Below are 14,868 nucleotides of genomic sequence, written 5' to 3' on the forward strand. Positions count from 1 at the left end.
TGCCTCCCTTCATTAGAAGGAAGGCTTTGCCGGGAGGATCCCGCTGTTTATCCCTGCTGGGGCTCCAGTACCTTCAACGGCGTGTGGCCACAGCAGGGGCTCCAGTGTTGGAGGAATGAAGGAAGGACTGTCCCCGCCACTTACCGAACGCAGTACAGGAAGTGTGTGTGGTAATCCGCGTACACAAAGAAGTAGTCTCCTACTTTGTGGTCCAGCACGGAATGGCTGTTCTGGAAGTAATTTAACACGCTCATGATGGTGCAGTGCTTGTTATACGGTGAGAGGGGGGCCAAGCAGATGTCCTGGAGTGTCACAGTCTCATTGTTGTAAGATGCAGTAATGTTCTCGATGGCTGTTTGTAAGTCAAGAACCTGAAGGATGATTTTTAAAATAAACAAACCCAGAAATGTATCAGTTTTCCCTCAGAGGCTGACTAACCGTTATCGCCTGGAGGAGTCAGAAGGTAAAGAGGATTTGGCGAAAATCCTTCCTGAGACAGGGAAGGCTGAGACACATGACGGTTAAAAAAAAAATAAAAATTTTTTTTTTTTTAAAACATATTTTTGGTGACTTCCCTGGCAGTCCAGTGGATAAGACTTCACCTTCCAATGCAGGGGGTGAGGGTTCAATCCCTGGTTGGGGAGCTAAGATCCCACATGCCTCGCAGTCAAAAAACCAAAACATAAAACAGAAGCAATACTGTAACAAATTCAATAAAGACTTTAAAAATGGTCCACGTCAAAAAAAAAATCTTAAAAAGAAAACAAACATATTTTTGCTGAGGAACAGCAAACTGGGATGGAGACCCCACCTACAGGCACCCAGAGAGAGGAGGGGGCACCACGACAGGTCAGATCCCAGCGCAGGACACACGAACATCTGCCCTCCCACCCTTCTCCACAGGGACCCACGAGGCCACAGAGGGCAGCCTGGGGTCATCTGCCTGATCTTCCTGACACTCCCTCCCCTCACCAACAAATACCACCTTCCTCCATACTATGGTTATTTATGTATATTCTCGTACTTTCTAATAGAGAATATATTCCAGGAGGTAAATGACAACATTTGCACCTTTTGCAACAAGCTAGGAAAAAGCAACAGACAGTCATTGGGTGGAAAAAAGATCCTACTAAAGTCTTGAGCATATTTTGATGTTTTTTCAAGCCATCAAGACTTTCTGTAGGGCAACAGCAATGTTTAAAGGAAAAACCATGCAACTGTGCAACTGTTCATTAAAAAATAAGTGGATGCAGTTTAGTTACAGATAAGTGTGATAAGGGAGAACGGGCAGGTTTAAAAGCCTTTGTAAGAGCACGGGATGGATCTTGTTCCAAATGCACCTCCCACCAAATGCAGGCAGGGAGCCCACATTCAGGCAACACTAAGTTCATTCCTGCAGGCGGATCAGCAGTGATCCAGCAGCTCCTTCCTAGGTCCCCAGGACAGCGTAAGAGGCTTTATCCCTTTGGGTCCTGGTGTATTACTTTTTAATTATCACGGGAAAAAAATCCATAAGTTCCTAGGTGAATTATAAATACATTCTGTTTCAAAAGAGAAATGCTCATCTCAATTTCAAGCAAGACCATCTGTATGAAAGAAATACCAAAGTGGTCTACAGTAAATTTTTCATTAAATTCAACAGCTATCACTTTTTTGAAAAGTAAGTGAAAAGCGCCTTTACCTTTATCATTAAGGTTCACAAGATAAACCACCACACTCAGCCCCAAACCCACATCAAGTAAACTGGTCAAAAGCTGACAAAGTGCCGCGTCCCCCGGAATTGATTTCTGCAAAGAGCAGATTACCTGGTGCAAGATGTCTACGGCAAGTGGAGGCCCAAAGGGCACGTCGGCTCCAGAGGGGTAGGGATGGTACATGTGCGGCTGGGTGAGGGGGGCTTGGATGATGAGCTGCTCGGTGCGGAAGAAAGGTCCGAAGTGTGTGTCGAAGTACTCCTTCTCCCGGCGTGCCTGGCTGCCGGGCGCAGACCAGAGGTCCACCGGGTCTGTCGTGACCTGCACAAACACCAGGCCCGAAGAACAGGCGGCGATGAAGGCCACGGAGAAGAAAACGATGCAGCCAGGGTGTTGGACGCAGAACAAGCCCCACCGTGTGAAGAGTCGCTGTAGACGGGCTTCGAAGGCGGCACCCAGAGAGTCACAGCAGGACGGCCCCCCTGGAAGAGCGGGATAGGAAGAGAGGGTGGAGGTTAAGAGCCAAGTCATTCCTGAAAGTCGGAACGGGGAGAGCATCAGTTACCACTGCCCATAACGGGACTAGCGCCCACACAGGACACACCGGGACGTGCACAGGACGATCCCCTGCCCGCCCCCCACCAGCTACTTGTCTGCTCTGGAAGCGGCCCTGCTCACCTGCCCACACCTATCCCCACCCCTAGAGGAACGGTGCTCACACACAAGCCTCGGAAAAGCAAAGTGCTCTCAGCACTCTGTCCAGAGCAGTTCCCTCCAACCTTTCCTGCTACCCCGGCTCTCAGCCCGCCACGCTGGCGCCTCCACAGCTCTCATCCCAGGCCAGGATCACTCTACTGCTATTATTAACTGCGTGGTTCTGATCTGCCACCCTGACCAGGTTGTTAGTGCCACAAAGGCAAGGACCCTGTCTCCATCACAGCCATGTCCTCGGCACGAGCTCAGGGCCTCTCCTGGAACAGGCATATAAACGTTTGTTGAGGAAATGAACACTCTCGTGCCAAAATGGTCCCAACCCTTTTAGTTAAGTACCAACGTGCCTACCTTTGTCACTGGCATTTACAGAGAAAGCAATATTGCCATCAATGGGGGTGTACTCGGAGACAAAATACCGTTTTCTGGAAAATAAAAGCATGCAAGTCGTGTTCGTGGACCTCGGCACAGTGAGGCTGTTCTTCTGACATTCCCACACGAGCTTTCCCATTGAAAGCTCACTTCCTCATCCTGTTTGCTTCCTCCCTAATTGGTGCCTGCCTTCCCTTAAGTTCTCTTGCTCTGGGTCTCTCTGCTCATCAGTCTCAGGGGAGAATTTATGAGGGTATTAAAAAAAAATTAATAAAGGATAATTTCACCTTGTAGCCCTCATTTACATTTAAAAGTTTTAGGTTCTTTAAAAACACAGTAAACACTATATTGCAGGAGCAATGAGCACATCTAGTGCCTAGATCTTGGTTTCTAAACACCACTCTCCAATGAAAGGAACCAGGACTCCTTGCAGAAGAGGATGCTTCTAGGGCTGGAGCAGGGAAAATAAGAGAACATCTTGTGATTCCAGAAAATAAGAACAAGCTTGAGAATTGGGGGTGGGGTGGGGCATGCTTAAAAAAGCATAGGAGCCACCAGAAGATGCTCCCAGTGGTTGAAACTGGGAAAATTTGAGCAATAAGATAAATGATGATACTGAACAGAGACCACAGAATTTTTTTTAAAAGTCCACGATGTAAACGTAACCGAATAAATAAATAAGTAGAGGAGAAAGGATAACTCTGTACAGAGTAAGCCCAGTTAGTAAATGGAGAAGGAACGAGGGAAATACAAAGGCACCAGCAGGCAAACACCACAGGAAATAAGTGCTGAAGACAAGATCCACGGATGGATGCTAAAATCAGTGGGCGACAGTTTGAGGAGAAACAAGGTATTAACATAGTCTCAACATACCTCCTCTAAGATATTTATCAACTCCAAAGGGAGAAATAGTAACTTCACCATTACTGTAGTAGAGAAACCCAGCAGACACCTTCTTAACGATCGAGGCTAACCTCACCAGTGATGAGACATACTGACATCATAAGCCCTTGATATGATACATTGAGAAAGACACGTCACTTCTGTGATATTGTCAAAAACACCTAACCTCAACCTAATCACAAGAAAATATCAGATAAAGCCAAACTGGGGCACATTTTACAAAATAACTGACCAGCACTCATCAAAAGTGTCAAGGCCATAAGAGAAAAGGAAAGATGAGAAACTGTCACAGATTGGAGGAGATGAATAAAACAAAAAGTGAACGTGACATGGGATCCTGAAACAGAAAAAGGGTGTTAGAGAAAAAACTGGTGAAACTTGAAAAAAGACTGTGGTTTAGCCAACAACAGTATACCAATGTTATTTTCATGGTTTTGATTAAATTATATTCCATGGGTGATGTGCGTTGTAACACTAGAGGAAGCCGGTAGAGGATATAAATAAACTCTACTATTTTTGTACCCTTTTGGTGAGTCTAAAATTATTTCAGAATAAAAAGTTAAAAAAAACGTGCTGTCCTAAGTCAAGACGCAGGTATCTAAGAGGATACAGTATCGCATCTGAAAGGATCTGAATCAGATTTGGCTCATGAGACTCTGTGTTAAAGAACGGGCTGCTTTAAATCACATGCCATTTTGAATAAATCAATGAAACTGACTTCCAATGTTTCAACGGCTAAATAGGCTTTTGACTATTGACTAGTTGCAGGGCATAAGCAATTCATGGCATGCTATTCATACAGATATTCGTTTCCTATTCTAATGAACCAAAGTCTACCGAGCGAAAGCTAGAAGTGCCACTTGGGTAATTTTGCTCTTCTTGTCCTGGAGGAAAAACAAAACGGATTACCTGTAGCACCACACGGCAAAGAATGCACCAAAGAACACGAGCAGGAATGCCATGTAGGTGCTCCACATGATGACGTACATGGCGTCCAGACCCAGGATTCTCCAGGGAACAGGAGGGGCGGGGGGCTGGGGCTTGGGCCCACAGACGATCGAGCAGTCCTGGCAGCTGCAGGGCCCCGTGACCTCATCCACGGACTCGTTACAGCCCTTGGTGGCATTGTTCATGGGTTCCATCTCATGGGCTGGAAGATCTGTGGGAAGGATTGTGTTGAGTGAGAATCTCCATTACAAAAAAAGCAAACACTACAAGGCTTGTGTTAAATTATATTTAAACCCAATGATAAGCACACTGAGAGTAACACAAATGGAAGAATAAAAAGGACTGGAGGTTTCTGGGTGATCAAGTTATGTTTTGCTGCTTAGTCCTGTAAAATTTTAAGTTAACCTCAATAACTCTGGGCATAGGGTTTGTCACCGAGATCCAAGTCCACCACATTCCACGGTAAACCTCCAATCAAGTTTTATCTCCACGGAGGAGCTAGTCTAATGCTCTGGCAGAGCTTTTGACAAAACTTTTTTTAATAAACAGCTTATTCGTTCAATTCTGTAGCAACACCTGAAGGCAATTCTTCTATCTCCATTCCCATGCCCAGCCCCTAACCAACCAGGGGCAGGATAAATGCTCTAGTTACCTCTCTCGCTGGAGGAAACTCTAGGACCTAGTGATCTGAATTTATCTTCCTACTGCAGGTTAAGGTTCCTGGGCTTTAAAAAAGTCCTAAGTACAATACACCAAACGTGGAGGTCTTCATCCCCACCTGAAAAGATGGGCGTGATGGTGAAAGGCGCCTGGCCGTTGTCCTTGTTGAACATGTACTCAATCCAGTTGGTGGCGTTGCAGGCTTCGGCCTCCTTCCCGCACAGCAGCCCCAGGGCTTTCTCGTTACTCGAGGGGGCCTCCACGTCCCTGCAGGCATTGTACATGGCTGGCAGGGGAGGAAGGGAAAAGACTGAAGCCGAGCTGCTTTAATTCACCAGATGAGATCTTACCGGAGGCCTCTCACGTGTGACCTTGGAAATCCAGACACACTGCAAGCAGGAGCCTCGGGCTGGGACTCGGGACAGTAAACACTAAGGGCGGGAACAGAGGTCACCTCTGAAACCAGCTTGTCACCCTACAAGTAACATCAGGCCAGATTCCAAGCAACTTAAAAGTCAAAGACAGGAAAGGCTTACGTCATCCCAGTATCACCCCCAGTGCATGCAACAGCATACTGAAGGCCGAGCAAGGAGAAGCTAAGGACCTCAGTGTCTCTTCAGCCAGCAAAGCTGGTTCCAGGAAACTCTACAGCTGGAGAACGACGGCACTTCCAGGGTAAAAATTGGTTTCAGGACAGACTTCACATGTGAATGACCCCAATACCACTCTCTTTTTGGGTTTTATTTTAGTATGCATAAAGACAACACACGAAATAAGAATGTCAATGACATGTTGCACATAAGGAAGCAGTGGTAATGGGTCCTATCTTAATATTCAATTACCAGTCCCTGCTTGTTAGAAACTTCCCAGGACCTTCTTCCCCCAAACTTTAAGGAGATACTTATAAATTCATTGTGTTTTATCCTCACTCTTGAAAGACAATTTAGCTAGAGCCATAGTAGCTTCTTTAGAACTATGATAATTCCATTGCCCTCAGGCCTCTATCATTGCTGGTTAGAAAATCTCCACTTGTCATTCTTTTGAAGTGATTTCTATCTTTTCTCTACTTGCTTTGAAGTGATTTCTATCTTTTCTCTACCTGATATTTGTCTTTGGAATTTTATAGTTTTCATGAGCTATATTCAGGTATGGATTCCTTTTTTAAATAGCTTTATTGAGATAATTCACATACCATACAATTCGCCAATCTAAAGTTAAAATCTAATGGCTTTCAGCATATTCATAGATATGTGCAATCACCACCACAGCCAATTTTAAAACACTTTCATCACCTTAAAAAAAGAAACCTGGTATCTTTAACTAATGCTCCCTATCTCCCCATCCCCTCAAGCCCTAAGCAACAATTCATCTACTTTTGTCTCTATAGATTTGCCTATTTTGGACATTGCATATAAATGTAATCATATAATATATAGTCTTTTGACTGGCTTCTACCACTTAGCATGATGTTTTCAAGGTCCATCCATGTTGCAGCATGGATCCATATTTCATTCCTTTTTATGGTCAAATAATATTGCATCGTATGGATGTACCACATTTTGTTTATCTATGTATCAGTTGATGGATATCTTCGTTGTTTCCACCTATTATGAACATATGTTTTCATTTCTCTTGTGAGTGGAACTGCTGGGTCATATGGTAACTCTATGTTTGTTTCAGGAACTGCCAGACTGTTTTCCAAAGTTACTGCACCATTTTACATCCCCACCAGAGTGTATGAAGGTTCTAATTTCTCTACATCCCCGCCAACATTTGTTATCTTTTCGATTCTAGCCACCCTAGTGGGTGTGAAGCGGTACCTCATTGTGGTTTTGATTGGCATGTCCTTTATGACTAATGATCTCAAGCATCTTTTCATGAGCTTATCGACCATTTGTATAACATATTGGAGAAATGTTTACTCAGATCGTTTGCCCATTTTTAAATTGGGTTATCTACTTATTGAGTTCTCAGAAGTCTTTGTATATTCTAGATACAAATCCTTTATTAAATACATGATTTGCAAATATTGTTTTCGCCTCTTTTTGATGGTGTTCTTCGAAGCACAAGTTTTTTGTTTATTTATTTATTTTTTTTGCGGTACGCGGGCCCCTCACTGTTGTGGCCTCTCCTGTTGCGGAGCACAGGCTCCGGATGCGCAGGCTCAGCAGCCATGGCTCACGGGCCCAGCCGCTCCACGGCATGTGGGATCCTCCCGGACCGGGGCACGAACCCGTGTCCCCTGCATTGGCAGGCGGACTCTCAACCACTGCGCCACCAGGGAAGCCCAAGTTTTTTATTTTGATGAAGTCCAAGATATCTATTTCTTCCTTTTGTTTGCTCATGTTTTTGCTGTCATATCTAAGAATTCATTGCCAAATCTGAGGTCATGAAGATTTATCTTGATGTTTTGTTTTTTTTTAATTTTTAATCCTGATGTTTTCTTCTAAGAGTTTTCTAGTTTTAGCTCTTACATTTAGGTCTTTGATCCATTTTAAGTTTTTAAATGCAATTTTTAAAGGTCACACTCCATTTAAAGTTACTGCAAAATACTGGCTATATTCCTCATGTTGTACAGTACATCTTTGAGTCTATCTTATTCCCAATATTTTGTACCTCCCACTCCCCCAGGTTTATATGCTGCCCCCCCTCGCCACTGGTAACCACATTTGTTCTCTATATCTGAGTCTCCTTCTTTTTTGTTATATTCACTAGTTTGTTGTATTTTTTAGATCCCACGTATATAAGTGAGATCATACAGTATTTAATTTTGTCTGTCTGACTTATTTCACTTAGCATAATGCGTCCATCCATGTTGCTGCAAACATTTTAAGTTAATTTTTGTATATGGTGTGAGGTAAGGGTACAACTTTGTTCTTTTGCATGTGGCTATCCAGTTGTCAAAGACCACTTGTTGCAGACTATTCTTTCCCCCATTGAATGGTCTTGACACCCTTGTCAAAAATCAGATGACCATAGATGTATGGGATTATTGTCAATTCTGTCTCATTTCTTTGTATGCCTACCCTTATACCAGTACCATACCATCTTGATTTCCACTGGTTGCTTAGTAAATTTTGAAACTGGGAAGTGTGATTCCTCCTATTTTGTTCTTCTTTTTTAGGATCGTTTTGGCTATTCTGGGTCCCCTGTAATTTCACGTGAATTTAAAAATCAGCCTGTCCATTTCTACAAAGAAGTCAGTTGGGATTCTGATAGGGATTGCACTCGCTCTGTAGATCAATTTGGGGAGTACTGCCATCTTATAACAATATTAAGTCTTTGATCCATGAACACAAGATGCCTTTCCATTTATAAAGATCCTCTTTAATTTCTTTTAATAATGTTCTTTAGCTTTTAGAATATGTTTCACACTTTTTTTGTTACATTTATTCCTAAGTATTTTATTCTTTTTTTTTTTTGCGGTACGCAGGCCTCTCACTGTTGTGGCCTCTCCCGTTGCGGAGCACAGGCTCCGGACGCGCAGGCTTAGCGGCCATGGCTCACGGGCCCAGCCGCTCCGTGGCATGTGGGATCCTCCTGGACCGGGGTACGAACCCATGTCCCCTGCATCGGCAGGCGGACTCTCAACCACTGCGCCACCAGGGAAGTCCATTTTATTCTTTTTGATACTACTGTAAATGGAATTTTTTTTTAAATTTCACTTTCAGATTGTCCATTCCAAGTGAATAGAAATACAACTGATTTATATATATATTCTCTCTTTTCTTTTTTTGGCCACGCCATGTAGTATGTGGGATCTTAGTTCTGCGACCAGGGATGAAACCCACACCCCTTGCAGTATAAACAAGGACTCTTAACCACTGGACTGCCAGGTAAGCCCCTATTCTATTTCTTCTTAATTTATCTGGTTTGAGGATTCATTTTCTTTTCATAAGCCTGAAGATTCATCTCTCATCCATTTTGGAAAATCCCCAGCCATTATCCTTTTACTTACTGTCTCTCCCCAGCTCTCTTCCCCCATATGTCACTTTTAATGATTTCCAGAACTTTATATCTCTATGCTGTTTTCTGAGTAATTCCCTCATATCTTCCAGCTAACCATTTGGTTTTCAGGTTTTAATTTATCAAATATTTCAAGGATACGGAAAATATGCAGAATATGATTCTCATGTACTTGCCACCCACCTCTACCAATCTTACTATTTTACAACATTTGCCTCAACATTAACAAAAACACATTATACATATAGCTGAAGCTCCCTCACTATCCCTTCCTATGGGCATCCACCCTTCCCCAAGGTAATCACAATCCTGAGTTTGATGTTTATTTTTCCCAGGCACGTTTGTGTACTTTTATGATATATTGTATCCATAAATATGTAGTACTGTTTAGTATAAACGTACTACATATGTTCTGTTACTTTCAGTATTTTTAAGTGTCATTCACGTGACTGACACAATCCTAATTCATCCATTTTAACATAACAGACTATGACTATGCTCCAGTATACTGATCTGTTCTCCTCTTAATTAGCCCTTAGTGTCTGCTATTCATGTATCTTCTTTGGTAAGGTGTCTGTTCAGGTCTCTTGCCCACTTTTCAATCAGGTCGTTCACTTCCTTATTGTTGAGTTTTAAGAATTCTTCATATATTTTGGGTAACAGTCCTTTATGAGATTATGTCTTTTGTAAATATTTTCTCCCTGTCTGTGCTTGTCTTCTCATTCTCTTGATGTCTCCAATTTTTCATGATCACAGAAATGCTACAATGAACGTTTTTATATGGTTCTCCCTCCTTACATGCATTAAGAGTTTCTCTAAGGTAGGCACCTGTAAGTGGAATTTCTGCGGTGAGGGTTTATTTATCTTCAAGTTTACCAGGTATTGCAAAACTATTTTTCAAATGGTTTTCAAACACTCACACCAAGTTACAGTTACCAGTGGAGTAGTATATTAGCATTCCTCTGCCTCTACATCCTCACCAATATTTCGAGTTGACCAATTTTTAAATCTGTGCCAATCTGATACATGAAATGGTAGCTCACTGTTTTAATCTGCATTTCACTGACTGCTACAGATGCTAATTATCTGTATTTATAAATCCTTTCACTTCTGGTGTCTGCTTTTCCTCTCTTGTCTAGAATCCTTTCTTACCTTAAAGTCATAAAGATATTCTATATTTGCTTCTAAAAATTTCCAAGATTAGGATTTTTACTTTGTTAATCAAAAATAAAAATTAGATGAATAATTAATTTCTCACTCCATTTATCAACTAGCCCACTCTTTCCCTTAATGATTTGTAACAACACACCGGTATCAACTGTCCACATGGATGGTTCTGTTTCTACACAGAATGATCTCTCTTCATCCTGTCAGGCTGTCTTTTACGTCACGTCTTTTGGTAGATTTATTCCTAGGTACCCTACTTTTTGTTGCTTTTGTGAATGGGATCTTTTCTCTAGTAAGTTTTTTTGTTACGTTTTTAACTGATCATTATAATTAAATTTATATGTTGCTCTTATAGTCAACAACTTTGATGAATTATTTTCTTATTTTATTTATTGTTTTTGGGCACATTCTTTATTCAGCTGCATCTAATCTTTTAATCTACTTAAATGACGATTCCTTTTTTTTTTTTTTAATTTTTGGCTGCATTGGGTCATCGTTGCAGCATACGGGCTTTTCTCTAGTTGTGGTGAGTGGGGGCTACTCTTCGTTGCAGTGCGTGGGCTTCTCATTGCAATGGCTTCTCTTGTTGCGGAGCACAGGCTCTAGGCACACAGGCTTCAGTAATTGTGGCACACAGGCTCAGTAGTTGTGGCGCACAGCTCTAGAGCGCAGGCCCAGTAGTTGTGGTGCATGGGCTGAGTTTCTCCATGGCATGAGGGATCTTCCCAGACCAGGTCTCGAACCTGTGTCCCCTGCATTGGCAGGCAGATTCTTAACCACTGCCTGCCTGTTATATATCTTAACCACTGTGCCACCAGGGAAGCCCTATAGTTCTATTCCTAATCTGTTCATTCTTTTTTTTTAGTGTCCTATTCTTATAGAATTCTTTCATTTCAGTCATTTTCAACAAACATGACATGGTCTTTTTCAGATTGTTCTATGATTTCTAGTTGCTGGGGTACCCTTTCTCCTATTTGTTACACCTGCTTACTTTCTCTTCTCGTGATCTGTTTCTTCAAGGTCAAAAATCTCTCCTCTGCCAACTAGTTCTACCTTCCACCCCATCTCCTCAGTCTTGCAATAATTCATGAAGTTATGCCTTTCATGTCCACTAGAACCAAAGTTCCAATGGTTTCTAAAATGTACAGAAATAAGCTTGCACATACTAAAAATTTCCATGTGGGAACTTATACTTAGGAAGGAGTTAAAGCAAATACTTTAAGGAGATTGTATAAAAGGTTGTAGCTCAAGTCCCAGGATACAAGCAAAGCAACAACTCACATTTCAAGGCCAATGGAACTAAAAACTGTCATTTTCACAGAGTTGACAGGACAACAAAAAGGGACAATTTGATCCACTGTCCTGATACCAAATATAAAAGAGGAATAATTTAAAAGTTTACTTACCATTGGCAAAACTCTCTCCAACATAGTACTGTAATTCTTTTACGTTTGTTTTTGTCTGGTTTGTAACAGGATCAACATAATCTTCCACTGCTGTAACGTTCAGAAACTGACTTTGTCGAGGGCTACATGTCAGCTCACAAAACAGGTTCATTAGGTTATAAAAACAGGATGGACATCTAAAAGGAAAAATAAACTGCTCTATGATTTCACGGATAATAGGGCCAGCAAAAAGATGATTTAAAATAGACAAAGAATGTTTAAAATTTATTGTAAAATGGCAAATGGATTACCACGAGGACATATTAAACCCAGCAATTCCAAACCTAAAACCTCATGTTAAAATAAAGACACCTCTTTAGAAACTGCCCTAATTACTACATTTGTGCTGCCCAGATGTAATTTCAAAAAGAGACAAATGCTCTCTGATTCTGCACTTTATAATTCAGACATGTTTTCTCTGTCTTGAAGTTAGAAGGACTTAGAAGCATCATGGTGACAATTCTGATTGAGAAGAAAAAAGGGAAAAAATGAGATTTACACATTAGTTTTCATCTTAAAACCTACTGAAGGGCTCTCTTCCGATCCCCAGATAATCCTAGGCTCTCTCTAAACACAAGAGGATTTCCCTGTGACATGAGAAGATAAAGAGAACAGCAGTGGTGTCCTCTGGCTGCATGCATTTCAGAAGCACCTGGGTTTTCTTAAGAACCACAACTGTCTGCTGTCTTCCAGGTTCAAAGTTTAAGCTTCTAATGTTGACCAGTTATGTGGCAGAAGACCTCTCTCTCCTCTTTAGTTCGCCGTTATCTGTAAAAGCTATTGCTTCATCAGACTTGCATTCTTGCAACAAAACCAATCAGGATTGCTCTCTATTCTGAACCCATCCAGACGACCACACGTGACACAGAACAAGGAAGCTGTGGTCCCAGCCTTCAAAGCCTCTGGTCTAGTGAAGGAGCAGACACCCACACTGACTTGCTTTCAGGAGTTCCGTGCTTTACTGTGACAAACAGGAACGACAATTACACCATTCAAACAGAATTCGCTCTTGCGGTGCACAGTTTTCTACTACTTTCCATAAATTACAAACCTCTTTCTATGTTACTCCATTTAATCTGTACAATCATCAGTTTGGACAGCTGCATAGTATTCCATATTAGCAACTCACTGTTTGCTATTATAAATAAAGCTTTGCTACCTCTGACAACACGGGGAAAACTTGGTTATCTTTTGATGTTTACGCCCATAATACCTCACGTAGAGCAGGTGCTAGATAAATATATTTTGGCTAACTGACAGCTCCAATCTGGCTACAGCAACATCAACTAGGCTTCCTTCCACAAGATAAGCTGGTCTGATTAGAGTCTCAACTTTCTGATCTATTATATTGTTTGTTGTCCTAGAGAACAATTTACAGATGGTTTTTCACTCTATATTGCCAATTGAAAATCTGAGAAGAAGCTAAGTTTCCGAGTGGACACCGACTTGTGCCCTGTCACCTGCAGTGACACCTACATAGAGAAGCACATGTCCTTCCCATCCGCCTTTATCAGGGTGCTCAGCATGCTGATCTAAAGACCACCACCAGTTGATTCTTCTGCACATTCGAGAACTGCTGGGTAAGCTTAGAGAACATGTATTACGAAGCCCTTTTCACTGCCCCGGTCACACAGAACACACTGGATGGCAAACTAATTTTGACAAAACCAGCCGACTCTGCCAAAACAAGCTTTGAGCAGTTACCAAAGGCCGGCTCTATGAGGCCTGGGTCACCATAGGAAGAGAGAACCACGCACAAAGCAGGGGAGGGAGGCAATGCAGAGGACTGCACGGAGCAGGGTCTCAGGTCAGAGAAATGGGCAGGAACACCTCTCCTCCCCAGAGCACGAAGGGGCTCAAGTCTGAAGGGACCCAGACCCCAGTGCAGGTCCCCTTTGGGATGAAGACATCTCAGAGGAAAACCAAGTAGCAACTCTGAATGTAAAGAGAGAACTGAGTCTGATAATTATTACTTTATCAGAAGTTACTGTTTATTTGTGAGAAGTCATAAGATAGCATTCCTAAAACAAGAGCTAACTTTTAAACCTATTTTTCCTGCATGCCTGGCGGTCAACCCACCTGGACAGAAACTGCAGAGGCAGCTGCAGGTTGTCTTTCAGTGTCCGAAGCTGCTGAACATCACAGCAAAGACTGACATTGCCGAAGAAGAACCCTGGACAGAGTTCCTTTTGAGTGAGAAAGCACGGACATCAGAGGAGCACAGTTAAATAAGGACAAGCATTCCTCAAATATAAGACCATTTTATTCATATCGCCCTTTTTAGGTACACAAGGGTGAGACACCTATATGCAAAGTGCTTGCAGAATTCTTTTAAAAGGCTATCATATTTACTGTTTATAACTAAGGATTCACAGAAGTAGAGGCAGTAGAGGCATTTTAATTTTTTTTTTCCTAATTGGGAAGCTCACTTTCCTCCCTTGACAATCATTTTACCTCTTTTTAGGTTATTTGGTTAAGTTTAACCAGAATGCTATTTACTCTTTCCATCAGCACTCCAGGGAATGTCAAATGCCTTTAATAATTCTGATGAAAGGAGTAAGTCCAGGTGACCCGCTATCGTGTCAACTGCAGCCTCTAGGACCAGTCTTTCCACCTGGATATTTCCAGTTCTTTTCTAATATCCCTGTGTATCAGGGATGGTGAAAGAGACAACAGGAAACAGATTCCTGGTAGCAGCCAAAGTTCATAGGCTCTTGATGGAAACCGGAGGAATCACTAAAGTGAACAGAGGACAAGGGAGTCACAGCCACTTAGCAGCCTCGTCCACTCAAGTCCTGAAATCTAGGAACAAGAAGAGTTAACTTTGAGTGTATTTTGAAGAAGCTGCTAAAGCAACATCTGAGGTACCAAGATCAGTCCCTAAGTAGGAACCTGATAATGGGAAACTTTATGAGCAAGGTATAGTAAGCCCCCCAAAATCACGCCTCTGGAGTTATGTTATCTTCTTTGTGCTACAGATAAGAGTTTGGGATGAGAAAAGC

The 14,868-nt window shown here is 42.1% G+C and overlaps 1 protein-coding gene across 4 annotated transcripts in view; it reads right to left on the reverse strand.

Annotated features, from left to right (window-relative positions):
* The window catches only part of NPC1 (NPC intracellular cholesterol transporter 1), a 47,616-nt gene that overhangs the window by 21,620 nt on the left and 11,128 nt on the right, over positions 1 to 14,868 (reverse strand). For 2 of the 4 annotated variants that reach the window (XM_019930516.2, XM_033837621.2), the window contains exons 3-9: positions 13,946 to 14,052; positions 11,828 to 12,003; positions 5,407 to 5,574; positions 4,590 to 4,839; positions 2,757 to 2,830; positions 1,806 to 2,176; positions 145 to 371 (exon numbers count right to left, since the gene is read on the reverse strand). In XM_019930516.2, the coding sequence (XP_019786075.1) occupies positions 145 to 371; positions 1,806 to 2,176; positions 2,757 to 2,830; positions 4,590 to 4,839; positions 5,407 to 5,574; positions 11,828 to 12,003; positions 13,946 to 14,052 (1,373 nt within the window). The remainder of the gene's footprint in view (positions 1 to 144; positions 372 to 1,805; positions 2,177 to 2,756; positions 2,831 to 4,589; positions 4,840 to 5,406; positions 5,575 to 11,827; positions 12,004 to 13,945; positions 14,053 to 14,868) is intronic. The other 2 variants (XM_019930517.3, XM_019930518.3) reach the window with 1 other exon arrangement.

The sequence above is a fragment of the Tursiops truncatus genome, chromosome 13 (assembly GCF_011762595.2).
Source record: "Tursiops truncatus isolate mTurTru1 chromosome 13, mTurTru1.mat.Y, whole genome shotgun sequence".
NCBI lineage: Eukaryota > Metazoa > Chordata > Mammalia > Artiodactyla > Delphinidae > Tursiops > Tursiops truncatus.